Source organism: Octopus sinensis, linkage group LG25 (genome assembly GCF_006345805.1).
Source record: "Octopus sinensis linkage group LG25, ASM634580v1, whole genome shotgun sequence".
Taxonomy (NCBI): domain Eukaryota; kingdom Metazoa; phylum Mollusca; class Cephalopoda; order Octopoda; family Octopodidae; genus Octopus; species Octopus sinensis.
Window position 1 is genome coordinate 954,447 of NC_043021.1, and position 24,288 is coordinate 978,734.

The 24,288-nt window shown below is 38.2% G+C and overlaps 1 protein-coding gene across 2 annotated transcripts; it reads right to left on the reverse strand.

The window, feature by feature from the left end:
• Window positions 1-802: 802 nt before the first annotated feature.
• On the reverse strand, window positions 803-18,134 carry LOC115224554 (trypsin, alkaline B). Of its 2 annotated transcripts, none has more exons than XM_036513251.1 (6): window positions 17,995-18,134; window positions 3,739-3,889; window positions 3,317-3,438; window positions 2,218-2,352; window positions 1,436-1,584; window positions 803-1,042 (listed from the first exon to the last, which is right to left on the reverse strand). In XM_036513251.1, exons 1-6 carry the CDS (start codon window positions 18,041-18,043, stop codon window positions 884-886), a joined length of 765 nt encoding a protein of 254 aa, XP_036369144.1. In that variant the 5' UTR covers window positions 18,044-18,134; the 3' UTR covers window positions 803-883. The 2 variants fall into 2 exon arrangements, with proteins under 2 accessions (XP_036369144.1, XP_029651324.1); XM_029795464.2 differs by lacking the exon at window positions 17,995-18,134 and adding an exon at window positions 4,057-4,105.
• Between the last annotated feature and the right edge of the window lie 6,154 nt (window positions 18,135-24,288).

Below are 24,288 nucleotides of genomic sequence, written 5' to 3' on the forward strand. Positions count from 1 at the left end.
GCTTCTCAGCCACTGATGGGTTGTACCTTGGTCTACATCAGTATTTCGGCTTCGAAGTATATACTGACCGAGCAGAGGGTTCTATATCCACTGTTCCTCAATTTGTTTCTGCTCGTTCGTTTTTGCAGTGTGTGTGTGACTGCATCATTGTCTCAAAGATGTCTGCAAGTGAGACAAGAAATGTCTTCGAATGAATGTTGAAAGGCGGAAGGACATTGCTGATGACCACCGCCGTTGGAGACTGGAAACAGACGAGAGGCAGAGATTTGGCCATGAAGAAAAACAAAATCGACAGAACTACTGGACAATGCCTTCAAGAGCAGAAACTGCAGCTGGGACAAGCACACGTGTAAGACTCTATGGTTATAGAAGACACTGCTCTGCCAACAAAGACCAAAACAGGACTTTCCAAGTGCAACTCCGTGACATTACGAGCAAGATTATGGAATTCTTCCGAAATACAAAACAATATTATGAGTAACTCGTTTATCAAGATTCTTAAACATTAATATGGCGGTTTCAAAGACTTTGGTTATATTTTTAAATATTTGCAGCATACATAGTTGACACTTGAAGCGCAAAAAGCACCTCTCTCTCTCTTTCCTCTCTCTCTCTTTCCCTCTCTCTCTCTCTCTCTCTCTCTCTCACTCTCTCTCACACACACACACACACACATACACACACTCGCACACACACACACACACACACACACACACACACACCTCCTCACTAAAACACCAACAACATTTTAATGCCATCTACTTTAAGATGGAGAATCTCTTTAAAAAGAAGAAAGCTAGAATATTGTTCAGTAAAAATCTATTTTATTAAAAAATAGTTGAGATGTCAGGTACAATGTAGAGTTTCATCGCCTTGCAAGAATTTATAAACTCCTCAATGTGGTACTGATCCAGTTCCTGAAGTAAGAAACGCTGGTAAAGATGGCAGCATCAATAGCGCAGTCATAACCAAATGATGTGATGCCAGCCACAACCATGTTGCCAGTTCTGCTGGGGCAATAGAAAGGACCACCAGAATCACCCTGGGTAGGAAACAAAAAGAACATTTAACAATTAGTTCGAGATGGTACGGGTGTGTATACTGGTATATATATGAGAATGTGTATAGAAATATGTAAATGTGATGAGATATATGTATGTCCTTTGCTGGCTCTAGGAAACTGATGACGTTGATACGATTCCTACAGCAATAGCTTTGAAAGTGGATTGGTGAGGTTGGTGGTGGTGGTCATAATATTGATGATGATGATGGCGTTAACCTTCGTCTCGTTCGTCTTGTTGTTCGTATTGGTGATTGTGTTGGTGTTGGAGTGGGATGGAAAGGATGTAAATGACATTAATTGCTTGACAAGGGACATCGTTGTCAACCGTTAAAAAAAGATCTGAGAAATGTAATATTAAGAGAGCGAACTTACCATACAGGTGCTGGCTCCACCGTAGTTGAAGTCACCTCCACAAATATGTTGGTCAGTGAGAGAAGCATAACTCATTCTCTTTTTGCAGACACTGTGGTCAACAACTGGCATTGCTACGTGCATTAACTTGCTTGATGAAGGGCTGGTGACTGGAAAATACAGAAACGCATTAATTATTTTTGATTAGAGAAAATTCTTTCCGCCGACCTCTTCCAGCCACACGGAGGAATAAAGGAAAGAAAGGAAAAAGAAAAACAAAGATATAGATAAGGGAAAATGTACCAGTTAGAGGTCAGTGGAAATATGTGCCCCATTACCATTGAGGAATACAACAAATTCTTAAGGAAAGAACTCAACAAATCATACAAGCTGGCCCCAAGATCTGCCCTGAATGAAATCAACAACAACCACTGCAAACTTATGAGGAAATTACAAGTGGATGACCGAACCGAACCATACCGCCCTGCATCTCCACACTTTAATCTCAAGGATCACAAGAAGAACTTTATTACCAAACCTTCAATACGCCTAATATGCCCCACCAACGATTCAGCCAGGGGATTAATTCGTTGCGATTTTCTTTGTCTTATTTATTAATAAACATGGTGTTTTTTTTTAACATTTCGTTCTTGTTTACTAATGACCAATAAGTAGTTTTTCAAAGACTTCGTCTTGATCTTGAATACGTTTGATCCAATGGATATACAATCCATTAGACCAAAGAGAGGGCGTGACTGACAGGTTGAGTGAACGGCAAAATAGTAAATGAAACGAATACTTACATCCAGTTTTACCCCATCCAGCCGCGATACATCTTTTCCTGTCAAATTTCTCTCCGGGAGCAGGAAGGGCCGCAGCAGTTACACAGTTTCCAAACGGCACTGGCTTAGGCAGACGTATCATAGCAATATCGTTGCCTTTTAAAGTAGAGATTATTATTATTATTATTATCATATACACTCAACAGATTAGATTCTTGGAAAAGAAAAATTCCTAACATCGGGCTACAAGTATCCTTAGATGCCAACAACCCTCCTCGTTGTCCCTAATAACACTGTTTTCTGGAGCTGTACTGCACTGGGTTTCATGCCTATTTCCTCGACCCCTCTGTTCAAATCTTTACGGATAGTTCCCAATGCACCTATAACTATTGGGATACATTCCACCCTCACTCTCCATAGTGCCTGTAATTCAATGGTTAGGTCCAGCTACTTTTTTCTGTGCCTCTCATATCAATTTCTTCATCATTTGGGACTGTAAAGTCAATTATCTGGCACTTTCTATTCTCTTTATCTACCACTACCAAATCAGGCCTTCTAGCTTCTATTACTCTGTCAGTCGGAATGTTAATGTCCCACAACACCTTGTATTTCTTATTTTCTAGTACTTTGCTAGTTTCATTTTCATTCCATTTATCAGTATGTTCAAATACTAGCTTTCTACATAGCTACCAGTGGATTGCCCTCCCGAGATTGTCATGTCTTTCCGTGCCAGCATACTACAGTCACCATATGAGTAAGGCTTTCCTCTTTTAATTTGCATAATCTACATGTGGAATCTACTTGGTTTTAGTCACAAACTTTACGACAAGCATTTGAATAATGCTACAGAGAACATGAATAAGAAAAACAGTGGGAAGACGAGAGAAAGACAATGGACACCTCATCAACGGTTGACAACTTCTCGAGTAAGTTTTTGCGTATTTTGGTGTTTAACACACATTTAGCTGTTTAACTGTAGTAGCTTATAGCCGGTGTTTAGCTTACATTGAGGTGTTTAACATTCACTTATGTCTGTAATCACAAGTAAATCGCCAAAATGTTTAGATATAAGATTATTTGTGTAGAGTATGCGGTTAAATATCGATTGGAAAATACTTACGCATGGGTTTAGAAGAATACTGAGAATGTACTTTCCATTTAGTAGCTGTCATAACATATCGACCTCTCTGGTCGTTATTATTGGTACCAATATTTACAGAAATTGAACGAGTTCCAGGATTGCTTAAATAAATGAAAACGAAATCACGTGCATTACTTTCAGTCTCCTATATTTAGCCATGTCTCAAATATAGAACTGTATAAACGGCGAACTAAAGTTTAATTATTTTACTGTAGTATGAATAGAATTTTAGCTTGAGATCATAAACTAGCGAAAATTATATAAACAGAAATCGTATAAGTGACTGCTTCTTTTAGAGTATTTAATGAAAGAAAATGGTATTAGAAATAATAAGAGAGATATCTACGAAATAGTAAGGAAGCATGGTTAGTTTGTAACCCGTGAAAGAAAATTTTACTTACAAGCAATGGGCAGCGGTCAAAACATGTTGGTTGTCCAATAGTGTACCACCACAAGCGAAACCACCCTGAGCAGTATCAAAGATCAAGTGAACAATTGATGGATACTGGCAATTTGCTGCTGGAGAGCCACCAACGATTTGTTCCTCCGGGGCTGGAAAGATATTAACAAACAATATTAGCAAATATGTTAACAAAAAGCTGTGTATTGTGTTGTTGGTGGTTTAGTTGTATAGAAATATAAATTTTCTTGATAATACAATCGTGTTAAGGTCTCGAAAATTATCAAATAAAGCAATATAACAGTGAAGGGTTGTTTACCAGCGAAACTGAGAGGAAGAGCGATTGCTAAACAAAATATAGCCAACATGTTTGAGATTGGTGATGCTTCTGAGTCTGAAACTCTTTATGCTTCCTCGGTAATATTGCTCCTTCTTTTATAGCTTTAACTCGGCAAGGATTTCTTTTCAAAGCGCAATTCTCAATAAGTGGAAGTTCTTTAAAAAAACGTAGATTTCTTTTGTAACTTTTGTTAAAGCACGGTAACACTTCCAATGACAATGCGAGACTCGGGATCAATTACGGTCTACGGCTTTTCTTTAGAAACTGTTCATGGTGACGCCATTTGTGCGAACGACAAAGGTTCGTAAATTATAAAAGAACTTTAAAAAGATGAACTAAAGGCTACTTAGTAGCTTTTAGTCCGTTCTTCTTTAATTGTACTGTCTTGCTGATGCCAGTAATGTTGCTTAATTTTTGCGTTCACATACATAAGATACGTTATACATACATACATACATACACACACACATACATACACACACACATACATACATACATACATACATACAAACATACATACATACATACATACATACATACATACATACATACATACATACATACATACACACACATAACACACATACATACATGCATGCATATGAATAATGTATGTATGTATGTATGTATGTATGTATGTATGTATGTATGTATGTATGTATGTATGTGTGTGTGTATGTATATAGGCATGTATGTATGTATGTATGTATGTATGTATGTATGTATGTATGTATGTATGTATGTATGTATGTATGTATGTGTGTGTGTGCATTTGACGCATGCCAAAGCCCTCAGGTGCTGATAATCAACGGATATAGTTACTGACTTTATGGAATCCCGTTTGTTCAATTAGGAGGCCCCGAAACAGAAACGGAACACTCACAGGAATTCCCGAAGAAGTTATCAACGAACTTCTGCATTTCAATTTCTTTCACACGACTCAACCAATCACAGTCATTATTCTTTACTACTCTAGGCTGAAACCCAAAATTGGTAGGAGGGGGCCAATCAATTAGATCTACCTCAGAACGCAACTGGTACTTAATTTATCGATCCCGAAAGGATGAAAGGCAAAGTTGATCTCGGTGGAATTTGAACTCAGAACATAGCGGCAGAAGAAATACCTATTTCTTTACTACCCACAGGGGCTAAACACAGAGGGGACAAACAAGGACAGACAAACGGATTAAGTCGATTACATCGACCCCAGTGCGTGACTGGTACTTATTTATTCGACCCCGAAAGAATGAAAGGCAAAGTCGACCTCGGCGGTATTTGAACTGAGAACGTTGCGGCAGACGAAATACCGCTAAGAATTTCGCCCGGCGTGCTCGCCGCCTTAGCCACAATCACTATTACAATATTACCGTTGCTTACAGGACGTGATGTCGATATCTCTTTGACTAACAGTAAAGTCTTTTCATTCACACTGTTTTCTCTCCTGAACCATCTCATATAACAAGGAACTTTGAGTAGCAATCCTATGAATTATCAGCTTTAGCGAATAAACTATTTTAAGTTTAGTGCTTTTCTCATTTATATAGACAAACGCATCATACACACACAGAAAAATATATGCATATATTTGTGTGAATGTGTGTATGTATGCGTGCATTTGTGCATATATATATATATATATATATATATATATATATATATATATATATATATATATATATGCGTACGTATGCATTTATATACATATTATATATATATATATATATATATATATATATATATATATATATATATGATGTGAATAGAAAGATGAATAATCTTGTAGTAGATTAATCAAAAGTTTAACCGATACCTTAGTAGCAAAAATCACAGCAGTAAACAGCACGGTTGGAGGTACAACCATCTGGCGTTGCAACCGTGCGTTGGTGCGGATAATTGAAATTAAAACATTATTGGTGAAATTGAAGAAATGGAGCTGAACGCAGATTGAACAACCGAATTCAAATGAGAACTCAGCCGCTTAGCCCCAAGCAACCCAGATTTATAGTGAAGGACCATAAACCTAACTTCCACACCAACCCAGCGCTAAGACTCATATGCCCTGCTAGATCTGATATCGGGATAATCAGTAAGTACATTTTAGATAAATATATCCCTAGTTTAGTAAACAAGCTGAAGCTCAGCCTCTGGGCCAACTCCTCGCAGGTAGTGAAGTGGTTCTCTTCCATCCCCAATAAGAACCGTACTAGGTTCATTCAGTTTGATATCGCCAGCTTCTACCCCTCGATTAACCCTAGTGTGCTAAATAAGGCCCTCTGGCATGCTCACAACAAGGCTGGCCTCACCAGAGAAGAGATAGATATCATTTTAGTTGCCAGGAAATCGTTTATTAAGTTTGATAATAAGTTGTGGATCCGTAAAGATACTCCCAATGAATTTGATGTGCCTATGGGTAGTTCGGATAGTGCGCAGATAGCCGATTTGGTCGGAATATATATTCTCTACGAATTGTCCGATCAATTCCGGAGATCGCGGGCGGCCTGTATCGTGACGATTGTCTGTTTTACCTGCAAAACACCACGAACAGAATAGTGCAGAAAACTAAGAGCAGGTTAGCTAGGTTTTTTAATAGAATGGCATGAGTATAGTTTTTGATAATGAACTCACCAAGGCTAATTTCCTAGACGTTACACTTAACCTTAATAGCGACTCATACTGCCCTTACCATAAGCCTTCCACTAATTTGAAGTATGTCAGTGTCTTCTCAAATCATGCCAAAACCGTAACAGACAATTTGGTTAAAAACATCTCTCTAAGATTGTCTGGCTTGTCCGCCAGTGCCGATATTTTTATGCAGAAAGCGGAATTTTATAACGCCGCACTATCCAAGGCCGGTTATAGGCAGAAGGTAATTTATATTGATCCGGCCCTTCCGATGCCATCATTCGGTCATCAGGATAGGGCCGTATATAATAACATTAACATTTTAAGTAAGGACGGGAGCGCGGCGGATGCCGGGGTAGTCGCTCCCGCATTTAATTTAGCGAACAAGGATAATTATCGGTCCGGGAGGTCTTACACTAACCCAAGACCCGTTATTCATCCGAGAATCACCCACCCGAATGCGAGAGCTGGCGTCCCGACCATCACACTGATAGGAATAAGCATATATGGTTTGTAATCCCCTTGGTAAGCAGATTAGAACTAACCTCCCCCTCATGTTTAGACAAGCCATCGCCAATAACTTCCCCAGAAATTCCAATATTACTCCACGGTTAACTCACATAAAGTTAGGATAGCTTTCTCCAACACTAAAAACCTCGCCCAGATAATCGCCTCCCATAATAATAGGCTACTTACTAAGACCCTATCACCTTTTTCCGGAGGCACAGCCCTCTCCGCTCCCGTTTAATGCTCAGTAGGAATAATTATAGTAGTAATAATGATATGAGAGCCAGTACAGTGACACATAATCTCAGCTCCAGCCAGGGAGTACCCACTAGGGGTATAGTTATAAATAGGGGTGTTGTGGTTGACGGTAACTATGGGAGTAGGGTAGAGAGCCCCATTAGCATCCCCAGCATCATTTCCCGCAATAGCAGTACCACGGGCAGTAGCAATGACAGCACTCTGATAGATAGTGGAGAATCAGGGGTTATTCCTATAGTTAATAGTGACGTAGTGGAAAATAGAGTAGTAAGCGGCTGCAGGTCTCGGAACGAATATAGTGACAGGAACGCAGTTCTAATTTCAGAAACCAATCCTAGCAGATTAAGATTCACGTCGGCGAACTCCAAGATCAAAAACGCCGTCTACCAATGCAAGGTTTACACGGACTCAGATGCCTTCACTTATGTAGGGGCATCATCCTCAAGATTGTCTTTGCGTGTCTCCAACCATTACGCAACTTTTCGGGACGTGAACAAGCGCCAGACCACGGGACTCAGTAAGCTAATATGGCGACTGAAGGATGCGAACTTAAGCTATAGGCTGGAATGGTCAATTTTGTCGGTGGCCCTCCCATTTGATAGGGGCAGAAGACAGTGCAACCTTTGTGTCTCCGAACTCTTCCATATTTTGTTTGCCAGAGGCCGGATGGTAAACGGGCTCTTACAGTCGGCTTTTCGATGCCCCCATTGGCGGCGTTACACTTATCTGGCCTTTAAATAGCGTTTTAAATAATACCGGCACCCATAGCCCTTGGTAACAAATTCTGAAATAGCCTTTAAGATATCTACGATTAACCACTGCAAGGGGAATTACTCCTGTAAGACAAACGGGGCTTGGTTTTTTCACAGCGGGGGGTTTCCTTGACAAGGCAGGCTTAGATGAACACACACACACATAAAACATAATATATATATATAATTTTTTTATTTTTTTCTTTCTGCCACCCAACGGTTATCACGGCAGTAGCCACTGACAGCCGAACGATCAAACGCACACACGTACACAAAAAATGTTTTCTACCCCTACGCCAACACACACATATATAGAACAGTATACACACACACACGTCTCTAAGTAGATTTTTTCTCGCCCCTTATAAAACATCCAATATTCTTTAAATAGTCAGAACTTTATTCTCGGTCACAAAGAACATCTATACACCCTCACCCACATGATTGACCGATGCCTGACCCGTTGAATTCTTCAGCCACCGGTTCTCAACATACACTGATAAACAGTTTCGCCATGGGCTCTTAGGAGCACAGTTCGATTTGTTTTTTGCTCCGCCTCTGTTCTGTTTTTGTTTTTCCAACGGATTTCCTTTTTTCTTCCTGAAGAGAAAGACACAATATGGTCCCATTATTCAATCGGATTTTGGTAATTTGTGCCTTTCGAAACACGTGTAGAATGAAATAAAACGATTTCTGTTCAATCTGCGTTCAGCTCCATTTCTTCAATTCACCTATATATATATATATATATATGTGTGTGTGTGTGTGTGTGTGTGTGTGTGTGTGTGTATGTACACACACACTCATATATATATATATATATACGTATATATATGTATGTATATATATATATATATATATATATATATATGTCTGTATACATGCATATATACAGTATGTGTGTGTATATATATATGTATATATTACAAAAGCGTAATGGCAATAGGGTAGGGATGGTGGGAGCAAGTTTTGGTAAAACAAGAAGCTTCTAGTACTTACCTGCACGTTGGCGGCAGATGCAAAGATGGTCACCTTCCAGGGACCTCGTGACAACCCAGGGACTCAGTCCTACACCTCCGACTCAGCAGACCTATTTGGGGACACCGCTGCTTTCCTTGAATGGGGAAGAGCCTAAAAAGGTGGGCTAAATATCGGATGTCACCACAGAATCCTGGCTGGTAAGCCGCGTCCAGCATGACACCCATTCAAGCAGTGGAACAACAACAGAAATTTAATTAAATAAATTAATTAAACTAATCGTTGGAACATGGAACGTGCGAACGCTCCTCGATCCTCAACACACAGAGAGATCAGAACGTTGAATAGCTCTTGTCTCCATAGAACTGGCGAGATTTAACATCGACGTCACTGCCCTCAGTGAAAACTGAAGAGAAAGGTCCTGGTTCTTCTGAAAAGGGAAAGAAAAAGGAGAGTGAAAAATTCATGGAGTCGCTTTTGCTGTAAAATCCAGGCTTGTGAAGGAACGCTATCAATGAACGGCTTATGACTCTCCGAATACCGATCTCCGTCACCAGCTTTATGACACTGTTTTCTGCTTACGCACCTACACCTGATACTAATGACAACGTGAAGACACCTTGTACCAACAGCTGAGTGGTCTGATCTTCAATGTACCCCCAAATGACAGGCTCCTCCCCCCTCCTCCTCCTCCACCTCCTCCTCAGGGATTTCAATGCAAGAGTGTGGATTGACAACAGACTATGGAAAAATGTTATTAACAAAGAAGGAGTCGGAAACTGCAATGAGAATAGACTCCTGCCCCTTGGGGTGTGTGCTGAACACTCTCTCTTCATCACCAACACCAAATTTCGACTCCCAAATCGCTTCAAGACCACCTGGAATCACCCCAAATCGAAACACTAGCACCTCCTAGACTACTCCATCATCCGACAAAGAGGAAAAAGAAACGTCCTTATCACGTGAATGGCTAACAGTGCTGACGATTGCTGGCCAGGCCATCGATTAGTCATCGATCGCCTTCGAATAATGATTATCAAAAAACCAAAAACTAGAAAGACAAAACCAGTCAGAAGAAAATTTGACAGATCGAAGCTTAACAACCTCGAGATCGGCTCCCTTTATGCATCTTCCATTCTGAAACATCTTCAATCCATCCCATCTGACAACCAGGAAATGGATAAGGAATGGAGCACACTTCGGAAAAGCATCACTGAAGTGGATGAAAATATACTCGGGTACAGTAAAAGGAGACAGCAGACAAGGTCTGATGACAATGATCAAGAAATCAGCCAGCTGATCGATGCAAAACGGCAGGCTGCGCCTCTCTCGTGCGCAAGGTCCAAGATCACGACACAATAAAAGGTGAGATATCAAGACTTCAAAAGACAATGCCAAACAAAATTGAGGGATTTGCAGAACAACTGGGGGCAACAAAAAACCACTGAATTCCAGGGCTATGCTGACGCTCGTGACCTCAGACGCTTCTACACAGCAACGAAAGAACTGATGATGATGATAATAATAATAATAATAATAATAATAATAATAATAATAATAATAATAATAATAATAATAGTAGTAATAATAATAATAATAATAATGATGATGATGATGATGATGATGATGATGATGATGATTATGATGATGATGATGATGATGATGATGATAATAATAATAATAATAATAATAATAATAATAATAATAATATAATAATAATAATAGGGAGTATAACTCCAAACTTACAGGGAAAAATTCTATTTTGTATTAAATCAAATTTCACAATATAAATATAATATATAAATTAGAGAAAAACTACTATCATGCAATTCAAACAATAATGGATATAAACCAAATCATAAATCATAAATAGAATATATTTTTTAAAACATATAACTAGATCACAAAAAGTACAAAAATGAATAAACAATATATAATAATATAAAATAAGTAAAAAAAAACTACGTACGTTTCAAGGTTATAACTTAAATTCGAATTACAATTAAATTTGAATTTAATCTAAAAACAATTCAATTTAAAGTTATAGTCACTCTTCAGGTTAACAATAATAGCAATAATAGTTAAATAAATAAGCAAATAGAATTAAACAATATTTTTTAAAGAAATAAAATCATGATTTTTTTTATAGAAGAATCTCTATTAACTAAATTTGAAACTTAAAACATTAGGACTAGTTGCCTACAAAATTCGAAGAATTAAACTACGTTAAACTTACAAATTACAATTTTGTCTTCAATTTTGTTTTCTTTTGACACATTCTACCAGTATACGAAGTTTCAAATTGTTTAGTTAACTAGAAAATTCCGTCCATCAAAAGGAAAAGATCCCATCTTTCTTCTACCCCTGTGAAGAGAGTGTGCTTAATATAATGATTTTAATAATTGCTATTTAATCTTCTTAGGATTGATTGAAACAGCTGTAAGGGACTGTGTCTGATTTTTGCAGATAATAATTTTTTATTAAATGCTATGTCTCTAATTTCTTATTTTCTTTTGAATGATTATAAACCATGGTTTATATATAAACCTATTGTTATATGAATATTATTATTCACAACAAATCTTTTAGAATACCTGTTAAGTGTTTTGTTTCTAGGAAAATTTTGTTGGTAAAATGTTTTGTCCCATTTCTTTCCCTTAAACATTTGCTAAAATAAAATATCTTCAATTTGCTAATCTTGCAAGTTTCTCCGTTCTGGCTGTCCTATTTGCTGTTTGTGGTTCTGATTCGTTCTGGCTAATGGAATTTTCAATGCAATTTGGACATGATATGTAGTTTATCAAATTTCATGTCTTACAGTTCAAATCATTTATTTTGAATGATTTTTCGCTTTTTTCCTTTATTTTTCTTTCTTTTTTTAACTTTATCTCAGAACTAGTTTCCAAACTGTTGACGATATGAAGGAAAAATCTCGAACACATGAAAATGGCTGTGAAAATAGCTTCAGGGTCTGGTAAAATACCTTTGTAGGCAACCTTATTTGAATCAGTGACGTCATGTTTCAATGAGTCATCTTTAGTTATCTCCCCTGTCGCATCGCTGGCAACTAATTGGTGCACGTTACCTTGCTATAAAATGACGTGCATGGACACGTCACACACTCTCTCTTTCTTCTCCTGTACACCACCTGCGACCAGCTATGGTGTTCTCCATCTCCGTACCTGCTATGAGACAAACTTCTTGTTGACTGAGAGGAAAGCATTGCCTTATTCAAATTCCATTCTGTTCAGTTGAAATACTCTCATTCCGTATCGGAATAAATTCCTTATGTACATGGCGGCTTCACAATCTCACACGAGTTGTCTCTGGCTGGTTTGATTCCAACAGCTATCGAAGAATGACCGAACATTATATTAAATTAGGGGGCTAGAAACCCACTAAACCCTTATGGACGGGGTGAAAAAAAACTGCTATAGAGAATCGAACTCTGCATCTCTCAGATTCCAGCTGAGAGCTCTGTACCATCGAACTAAACAACCCCGAACAACAGATACCGTCTTTTATAGTTTTTGAACTGTAAGAGGTATAGCGTTCGATTCTCTGTTGCGGCTTGCTGTCCACTTTTTTCCGTCTACAAGGGTATTCTATCCAATCCTCCCAGCTGTTCTCGCAGCTATTCTCCTGCATTCGAGATTTCCTTCTCATCTAAAATGCCAGCTCACTCGCTGCTTCAATGTTTATATTTTAAGCCAGTCGTCCATAAAAATCTTCTCACATGTTTTCATTACTTTTTGTGTCTATCTTTTTTCTTTCTATTTTCCTTTTTCTCCGTCTTTCTATACTTTTTTCCTTTCTTCCATTTTATTCCGCCTCACGCGTAACTTTGAGCTTTTTTCTCTCTCTAAAGCTTTCATTCTACAAGTGCACATGTGTTTCCATCTGTTTGTGAATCAGTAAATGTGATTGTGCACGTGTTTTTCATGTATGCATATGTTGATTGTATGTATATTTGTATGCATGTATATGTGGGTTCGAATGAATGTATGTGTGTGTCCCTTTTCTGTTTGTACGCCCATGATTGTTCAGTTCGTGTGCTTCTTTGTCTGCAATCTCCCGACCTCCCACTTGTCCTCCCCTTGCAACAATTCCTCCCACTACCCCCCAACTTCACCTCTTCATCTTCGCCGCCTCAATTATCCATTCTCGTCTCTCTACTACTAATACCAAAACTTCATTCCAACTAACAACGATACAAAGCTTCCTCTTTGCAATGTAGGTAACGAAAACAATGTCACATTTTAAACCGGAGAAAAGTCTTGCATATTTTTATTGTTCTGCTTACAGATTGTATTTGTAATGTGCGAATCAGTTGGTTGATTTCTTCATCTGAAAATCCAAGCTTATCTAGACTGACAAGTAGGTATTTATTTACAAAAACAAGTGGTATAAATTTAAATCTGTAGTCTGATTGTAGAAGCTGAAAATTTCGAAGCAGTTATCCATGTATGTATGTATGTATGTATGTATGTATGTATGTATGTATGTATGTATGTATGTATGTATGTATGTGTGTGTGTGTGTGTGTGTGTGTGTGTGTGTGTGTGTGTGTGTGTGTATGTATGTATGTATGTATGTATGTATCTCTCTTCGATTTTTTAATGATTATAAATCTCCCACTGAGGAGAAAGCCGGTTTCCAGACATTGTTTTTTTTTCTTATTTCATGTTACATTTCAATGCTTCTTTTATGATACTGTTTGTACATCGAGATGGCAAATCAAATATATGTTGTTAAAAAATGTTTCCTTCTCTTTTCCTTACAGACCTCCACATCATTTGAAGCAAGGATGACTTCTCGAAGAGTGTGGCAATCCCAGATAACACTGCTAGATTTGTACCGAGTTTATGTTTGAAAAATGTTAGATACCTTACCGAATTTGTTAAAAAATCTATGTTTGTTGTGGTATATAATTAGGCGGTCAAGATCAGAAGTGGGCTCCTCATATGACCGATTCAATTTCAGTTGAATAAGTAAGACATGGACAAAATGTGCAGAACAGTCTTTTCATTTAGGGGTTCTAATGATATGAAGCCCCAAAATCACAGTGAAGACCGCTATTTTTGCTCATCTAAGGTATACAAACACAATTCGAAGAGTGGGGAAAGCAATGTTTATCCAAATCTCTAGTATGCATTGCTACATGTTACCCATGGTCTAGACATTCCAGTCCCATCACCACTAGGAAACCTTGAAGACATACACTTGAGTTGTGAGTCACAGGGACTTAGGATATAACATGAGCATTAAAATTAATTTCCAATATTCCCATTTGGATTTCATTCCTGAAAATCTGGAGGATGGATATGAGAAGCAGGAGTGAGGTTTCATCAAGATGGAAAGAAGATATAAGGGAAGATGGAACGTCAGTATAATGGCCAACTACTTCTGGATATTGGATTGTTAATGTCCATCAAATGTTCACAAGCAAGAGTTCCAGGCATAGTTTTCAATTTTAGGAGCTGAACCTAAAACGAAGGAATGGAACCCTCGTAAAAATCTATTTTCACACCATTCAATTGCATTTGTGCTGTTTTGGTTTGCTTAATAAAAATAACAAATTCATTTTTATTAGTTTCGTGTTTTCCTGCCAATGTGTATTTATTTATAAATTTGGGGATATTTTACCATTAAAATTGTGAGAAAAACCTTAGGTGATGTGAAAGAGCTTCTCTGATGTTTCGAATCAGCACCACAAAAATATACTAGAAAAGCACTCGGAGAGCGCAGACCTCCGCCAAGCAGCTCATTTCCACCCAGTATACACGCATGCTGAAAATCGCCCAGTTTCCCAAACCTCCTTGGCGGGGGTCAAAAAAAAAATAATACAGCCATATGATTTTTTTTTTTTTTAAAGCCTTTAAAAACAGGAATCATCTGAAGCAGTTCACAACCACCAACATCATCATCATCAGCATTGTCATTGCTTCCACTTCAACCACATACACCGCCATCAATGTTATCATGACGGTTACCTTGACAGTCACTTTCACCACCACAACCAGTATAACCACTGCAATACCACCATCACACGACTAAAACTATCATCAACACCACTATTACCACCATCACCTAAGCATCACACATCACACCGTTCCTGTCGCCATTATAACCGCCGAAACTATTTTATCCTCGCCCACCCCCCTATACTTATCTCAACCATTGTCATCATCAACACTGTCTCTAAGCAGCAACGCCACCATAGGTTACGTGAAAACGATGTGTTTTCAAGGGAGATAATCAAAGAACGTAAATTGTAATACTTCAATGAAAATACAACAAATGAAAAATCCTTCAAGAATCCATAAAAATTCCCGGATCACTACCAAAATTTCATCATCTGTTCCTTGTGTCATTAACAACTTTTCCTGCCAGTTTCATCAAATACCGTTCTTCCCAACATTTTGAGTTATTTTGCACACAGACGGACAAACCAACACCAATGAAAACATAACCTCTTTCCTTGGCAGAGGTAATAAAGTAACGTAAAATTATCAAAGCAATTTCCAAATTCAAAATTCAAATTTCGCAGACCTGTGTTATCATTATATCCAAATTTAGAATCTGGATAAATTTTTTTTTTTAAACTGGCAGTTTCGAAGCAGTTGTTCATAGTTATCTTCTTTCTCCTTAGTTATCAAAGAGATATTCAAATCAGCAGGACAGCTGACCTCTATGACGATTAAATACTTTTTCTTGCCTGTCCCAAACAACGATATCCGGCCTTTTACAGAATTTGAACTCAGAACTTAAGTATGGACGGAACGCCTCTAAGCATTTTGCTCGGCGTTGTTACGATTCTGCCAGCTCACCGCTTGATATTCTCTCACCTTTTGATATTGAGATGAGATTCTCAGAGGATTTTCTTAATCTTATTAGCCATCTAACAAATATTACACTAAAAATCGTTCCGTTTCTTGCATAACGTTTTGAACCTCGATAATTTTGCTTCTCCATCTTACTACTCTGTTCTAAAATCTTTTTGATATCGAGGACCAATACTATCATGTTTTGGAACATTTTCGGACCTTTTGCTTTATACACCCTGATACTATCCTTTGTGTGTAACCAGGTAACTGCATTTGGAAGATTAAGAGTTGGGCATGTTCTCACCATTCATAAGACTGAGTACATCTCTGTCACGTTCTTAATTACCTTTATGAACCCGTCACAAGGGTTTGGAGTTTTTGACATGGCACTGTCTACCTTGTTCATTAATGAGTCCACCATAAGTTTCTTTAATGTGAATCGAGCATCCATACCTCAGAGACCAATTAACAATTCATTGGGAGTAATGCCTATAAAGGTATCAGAAGTATCCTTTATGCTTTTTGGATTTAATTTGCTATGTTTTGTCGGTGTAATTTTCATCTATTCGTTCCTCTGCCTGAGGATTAGATTTACTGACGAGGCTAATGTCTTTTTCTTCCTTTTTTTTTATTTTGGTTTATTCCACCACATCATAAAAAGGTCGGGGGCGATGTCTCCGTCAATTCCAGTCACAGTTGACAGTCTTTCATGTGTTTTAAAGTTGCTGCTGAATTTAAACGTCTGAATGCATGCTGGAGATTCTAATGTGGGAAGGGACTAGGATTGATTTAGTTCAAACACTGAGGTAGGAGCTACCAGAAATAAAAGTGACAGGTCTACCTTGCTTTTGTTGAGAAGTGCAAGAGTTCTACCTGCTATTTCTGGGTAATTATCTCTCACTCTATTATATCTTAGCACAAAATACACTCACTACATCAATATCGATATTAATATTATGAAAAGGGTGGCGTGCTGGTAAAGTGGTTATTACGCCAGGCAAAATACTTAGCGATATTTTGCCCGTGTTCACGTTCTGAGTTCAAATTTTGCCAAGGTCGACTTGCCTTTTATCCTCTCGGGATAGATAAAATAAGTACCAGTTGAGCATTGGGGTTGATGTAATCGACTTACTCCTGAAATTGCTGGCCTTGTGCAAAAATTTGAAATCAATATTAATATTAGTACCACGTGATTCACACAAATCAGGATCAACGAGGAGGTCTGGTATCACATACATCCGATCATATCTTTATTGATATGTGCTAAAATATCTGAGAGATTGTGTAATATTCAATTGTCAGTTTTGCTAAACCATATATGGCTCATTTACCCTTCGTTTCCCCTATTGTAGCATGTACCACTTCCACATGGGATCACATAGGACTTCATTCATTACAAAACGAGGTCACATCTTTAACAAGTGGTCGCTTGCTGTTAACACAATCCCACAACATTCCTACTGGCCGACACACAATCTTCTTTATTTTTAATCCATTTTCATGGTTTCATGAGACCCCTTTTGATGACCAAGTTCACATTGTAAACATTACATATGTTGTAGTTGTTATTTTCTGTTAATGCATTCTGAGATAATGTTAGTAAGTTTGGATCTAGCTAATGATGTGTCGGAGGTATAAGGGTGTTTCGGTAGTAGTGCAGTCGTATGTTGGTGGTTGCATTGTGGTGTGTTGATAAGAAGTATGAATTGGTTGACTTATGGAAAATAATAAGCACAAATAATGTATGACAGTGTAAAAAAAAAATGAAAGAAATATATGAAGATACCAAAATGAGGGTTAAAGTTTTCCGACTGTCAACGCCATGTTTTCGGAGAGATTTTGTGGCTTTTTTATGAGGTTTTTTGTTTAAGTCGTTTGTCGAATAAATTTCTTTGTTGGTAGAAATATAAACTGTCTTGAAAATGTAGACATTAAATCGTGTTAGATCAATATAATAGAGAGAGGTTGTTTACCAGCGAAACTGAGAGGAAGAGCGATTGCTAAACAAAATATAGCCAACATGTTTGAGATTGGTGATGTTTCTGAGTCTGAAACACTTTATGCTTCCTCGGTAATATTGCTCCTTCTTTTATAGCTTTAACCCTACAATGTTTTCTTTTCAAAGCGCTATGCACAATAATCTGCAAATTCTATTTGCTCTTCTGTTGCTTTTGTGGCCATTATTGAAACACGGCGCCTCTTACAATAGCAATGAAAGACACAAGATCAACTGCTGTTTGCATCTTGCACGCACTCATTGTTGATGGACAAAAGCGTTTATCTTTGATGACAAAGACTTTTAAAACGTAAACTGAACTAAAAAGATCCATAAAAATCGAATAAAAAATTAAATACTTAAACTGGAAGTTTTTCTATTTTATTTTGTTGTCGACGCTTTTTGTATTGCATCGATTGAACATTAATACACCTGTGTGCGGGTATATATGTCTATGTGTGTATATGTATGTGTATATATATATATGTATATATATATTATATATATATATATATATATATATATATATATATATATGTGTGTGTGTGTGTGTGTGTGTGTGTCTGTGTGTGTGTGTATGTATGCATGCATGCCTAGATTTGTGTATGTATGTATGTATACACATATGTATGTATGTATGTATGTATGTATGTATGTATGTATGTATGTATGTAATATCCTAGATATGACTTTAAGCTGCATCCGACAGTGAGACCCTGGTTCAGGAGTTCGAGGGTTTTGAGGAATGCGGAACAACTGCTCAACCACGATCATTCGCAGGTCTATTCTCCCCTGGAATAATAGCACCTGTCGGGGCCCCAGCTGTGGGTTAACTAGCATATGCAATGACATTCCATATGAGCGCACGGACGCAGACATTTCCTTGCTTGGTGTCAGGGTGCGTAGTAAGACGACTGGGAGTGAGAGACTCCTAGCTGTTGTCACATAAGTGAGGGGATACTCTGACATAAAACCTGCGCTTTCTCGTCATTTCTAGACATCTCGTTTCGGCCTGTCGCCAGGTTCTAATCATGAAAACGCAGAGAGTGGTATTCGAGTAGTCACAACTTATTTAGGTTGAAACAGGAATTGACTCTCCAAAATGAGACCACAGCACAAATAAATAAGATAGTTAGTTAGTTAGTTAGTTAGTTAGTTAATTTTTGGCTCAAAAAGCAAAAAGCAAGGCCATGTAGGGGGACATGGAGTTATGTACAGGGTGGTGTTCATGTAAAGAGTTCAGGCCACTTGTGGTCAAGGGAGACTTTGAACCAAGCGGTTGTCGGCATCTTCACCATCTCGTCCGGCAGTTTATTCCACGGATCCGCAACCCGGAGGGTGTGTTGCGTGAGGTCGTCGGGCAAGTCATTTATGAAGACTAAGAACAATAAGGGCCTAAGCACTGAACCTTGAGGCACACCACTGCTCGCACTGGAGACGTCGGACCGCGAACCATTAACTTGGACTTGGAAGGAGCGATCTGAGAGGAAGGCACCAACCCATCGTACAATATCCGGATGGAAACTATATGCTTGAAGCTTGACAAGTAATAGGCGGTGGTTTACCGAGTCAAAAGCTTTGGCAAAGTCCAATAAAACGATGTCAACAGCATCACCATCATCGAGGATGCGCGTCACCAATTCTTCCATTACCAGTAAGTTGGTCAAGCATGATCTTTTCGGCACGAAGCCGTGTTGGGAATCAGAGATAGAGGCTGTGTTTTGGAGGTGGAGCATCATACTTTTCTTAAGGATGGTTTCGAACATCTTGCTGATTATTGAAGTAAGGGAAACCGGTCGGTAGTTAAGCGGGTCTTCGTGGCTCCCTTTCTTGAAAATTGGACAGATTATCGCTGTTCTCCAGTCCGCAGGTATAACACCCGTCGCCAATGACATATTGAATAGACGTGTTAAAGGCTCGCAAATGACCGGAGCCAACGCTTTGATAACCCGGTTTCGATAAATTCAAAGACACGTTATATCTTTATATAAACGAAGATACTTCCATTACGTTTATGAATTTGTGCTGCCAGATTCCTGATGTGAAACTGTGTGTTGAAACAGATATTGTTGCATTTCGGAAGGGTCCTTTTGAGGTTTTCTTTTTGCCAAATAAACACACGTACTATACATAGCCGTTCTTCACTCGTTTCTTACTGTTCTTATTTTAACTGATGTCCAGTGTCAGGAAATCTTTCGTCACACATCTGTGACCTCTTCAGCGACACTTTCCGTCCTCGTGTGTGTGCAGGCGTGTATGCGTTCGTGTGCGTACCCTTCTCTCTGTTTCGCATATATTTATCTTTTATATATACATACATACATACATACATACATACATATATATATACATACATATATATACATATATATATATACATATATATACATACATATATACATACATATATATACATATATATATAAATATATATATATTATATATATATATACATATGTATATATATATATATATATATATATATATATATATAATATATATATATATATATATATATATATATATATATATATATATATTATATATATATATACGTTTAAATATTTGTTGTGCAAGATTTTTTATGTGAAGTCGTGTGTTGAAACAGATATCGTTATATTTCGGAATGGTCATATTGCCAGTTTAGCCAATAAAAACACACGCACTATATATTTGGTGTTATTTTGCTTCAGTGATATTTATTTTTTGAAATAAGATTAAGATTAATGTAAAAAATAAATATCACTGAAGCAAAATAACACCAAATATATAGTGCGTGTGTTTTTATTGGCTAAACTGGCAATATGACCATTCCGAAATATAACGATATATATATATATAATATATATATATATATATATATATATATATATATATATATATATATATATACGAGATGGTATCAAATGACTCCTAGCCTAGTTATGTGTAATAGAAAATAACTTGTTTACCTAAGTTTTAACATCATTTTCTTCGAAATAGTCATTTTGCACAGCAATACACCGGTGCCACTGTTCCTGGCACTTTTGAAATCCGACCTGGAAGTCCGTAAGCGAGTCGAGGACCTTCAACGATTTGCTCTGGATCTCGATAACAGTGTTAAGACGCCGACCTTTGAGCTGCCTTTTCATCTTGGAGAAGGAATAGAAGTCCGCATGTGCTAAATCTGGTAAAAAAAAACGTGGGTGCGGAAGCGATACCATGTTGTTTTGGGCGAGAAAGTCACGAGTGAGAAGAGCTCAGTGACAGAGTGCAATGTCGTGAAGCATCCACTCCTTCGTTCTCCTCTGATCCAGTTGCTTTCGTCGAATATCCCCCTTCAAACGTTTCAAAACGTCGCAGTAGAACTCTCGTCCCCTGGGGCCCGGGTGAATTCTCGATACACAATACATTTCCGGGGGTGACGCTCGTGGCAGGTCTTTCATCGTCTTCTAGAAATGTTTATTGGCTTTTGAAGCGCCGGTGCCTCTCGAAGCTTTGCGAATCATCCGTTGTCTCGTTGCCGTAAGCTTGCCGATGCAATGCTACATGTCTCTGTAGCAGACTTCCCAAGATTAACACAAAATTTCACGTTGGTTCTTTGTTCCTGTCCATGACAAAATCGCTGACTACAGCTTACATGGGATCACAAAAACACAAATTTCACAACTTGCGAATTCAACACAGTGATGTCACTCTGCACACCACCTCATGAAGGCCACTGCCAGCTCTCACTGCGCACACAACCATGTACTACCTTTAGTTGGCGCGCTACAGAACAAGTGCTGGAACTTTGTTGATATCCCCTCGTACAGAAGATAAGTATATAGAAATAAATTATCCGTTAATAGATCAGAATCTCTCCGAATTATTCTGGCTTGAAAATCCTTTAATTATGGCTGAGTTTACTGTATCTTTTTACGGAAGTACATAGTCACCTCGTAGGGTTTTGCCGATTCTTAAACCTCGCATTACATCCAAAACGCTGGCTATCGTTAAATTAAGGTAACAGTTTCATGTTTAAGTGAAACTTCCAAGATATTTCTATGAAATACTTTTTTAATCTTCTCCTCGTGGGGCTGCTCATTCTCAGTGTATGACATGACTAAACAGTTATCTCGCTATATATTCTCTAGTTATGCTGAGTGGCGCTTTCAGGGTGCATTAAGAATAAACAATTCTATGAGATGGGCCAACTCAGCCTCGTCATAGTTCCCCTGGAGTCATTGAATTAGCTCCCCGCCCCATCTTTTTTCGTGCTATAATAGAATGTTGCCGTTGGACGTCGTCATCACTTGTGCTTCAGTTGATTTGCTAACTACTAGGAGTAGTCTATGACAGCTGGTGTTGGGAGCTGGCCGTTGGCTGTTGGCTGTTGGCTGCCATTTCTAGCGTCGGAGGCGAACAATTGTACAAAGAACAAAACGACGAAATCTGTTGGGATTTTTTACGAACCAATTGATTTTGTTGAGAGAGTTTGGATGTTATTGAAATTGCATTCGAAAAGTTACCGTTGGTCGTTGCGTTTCAGTGGATAGTCCATTATGTTGATATTCGCTAGGTTCATCCGCTGCCTGTGTCTGTTTGCCTTATCGTCTCAGCTACATTCCAAAGCTCTCTGGGTCTTGGTCGTATGTGTTATTTATACCGATTGAGAAACTGAGAAAGGAGCGCGCCAAAAGCTGATATGGTCGCTGGAGCCTATTGCACATGATTGGCCAGATTTGTTGATGTCGTGGATACAGGTAGTTTATTGGAATTCAGCTGGGGATTCACTCCATTGGTTATACGGCGTTTCACATAAATAAAATATGCGTGTGACCTATTCCAGGTGAAGTCGCGATTGGTCAGAATCGTTGATCACGTGGGCAACATTCCCGTGAATCGCGACATCGATTGATTGCTGAATATTCCTCATTAGTAATCAATTCTTATCATTAATTATTATCCTGGTGTCTCTACCGTTAATGGGGATAGATTCTGTCAGAAAATTCAGTTTTTAGCGAAAGTGATTTAGAGGTGGAAGAATTTATTTTAGCGAAGTTGTTTAACAGGAGTCTAGAGTCTGTTTAATTCCGATATATTCTTTGCTTTATATGCAATTATGTGGACGTTAGTGGCGGAGATGGGAGATTGTTTGAAGGAGTCTGCATCTCCTTATTAAAAGTATTTTGGAGGGAAGGAATGGCTATTCCATTGAAATCTTTTCTTTTATCAAATTGATGAGATCGAATGCGATGCTGTTGAGGTTTTCTCTCCCTTTTTTTAATGGATGTAGGAGGTTCGCGTTTTGAATGTTTTTTCGACGGAGACCCCATTCAATAAACGCCTACACAGTCACATCGCATTCTTGTTTTAGGATGAATCTTTCGAAGGCATCCATGTACCTGTGTGCAGAGATAATCCCTGCCTCTTTTTTTTTTTCTTTTGAAAAAGGCTTGTCATTGCGTGTACTTGACTGTGTTTCTGAAGAGGCGAATGCATAGAACTTTCTAGATGGTATTTATATATTATTCAGTGAAAGAAGAATTGTGCTTTAACATCATCTCTTCGTGGGTCGTTGATAAGATTCAACATTCGATTATGTTTCCAAATTAAAGAAAAAAGCGTTCACTTTACTAATTGCAACCTGAATACCACGATATCTTGTATGAACTATTTATACTTGTGTTTATCACAAATGTTCACTATGTATGTATGTATGTATGTATGTATATGTATGTATGTATATGTATGTATGTATGTATGTATGTATGTATGTATGTATGTATGTATGTATGATGTGTATGTATGATGTGTATGTATGATGTGTATGTATGGTGTGTATGTATGGTGTGTATGTGTATAAGTACGTTTTAGTGTTTGTCCCAACGCTGTTAGTTGGCTTACGTCTTTGTAACCGAGCGGTTTGGCAAAAGATATCGATAGAATACAGTACCAGACTTCAAAATAAGTACTGTAATTGATTTGTCCGACTAAACCCTTCGGTTCATTGCCCCAGCATGAGCACAGTCCAATGACTGGAACAAGCAGTAGATAAAAGAGGAAAAAAGAAAACTTTGCGCACAAAAGTGCTTCCTTCCGTATTTGTAAAACACGTGTGTGTGTGTGTGTGTGTGTGTGTGTGTGTGTGTGTGTGTGTGTGTGTGCGAGTGTGTGTGCGTGTGTGAGTGAGTGTGTGAGAGTGTGTGTGTGTGTGTATATGCATATGTGTTTGCGGGCGTGTGTGTATTTGACTAGGCACGTACATACATGCACACGTGGCCACGTACATTCATAAACTATCGTGTAT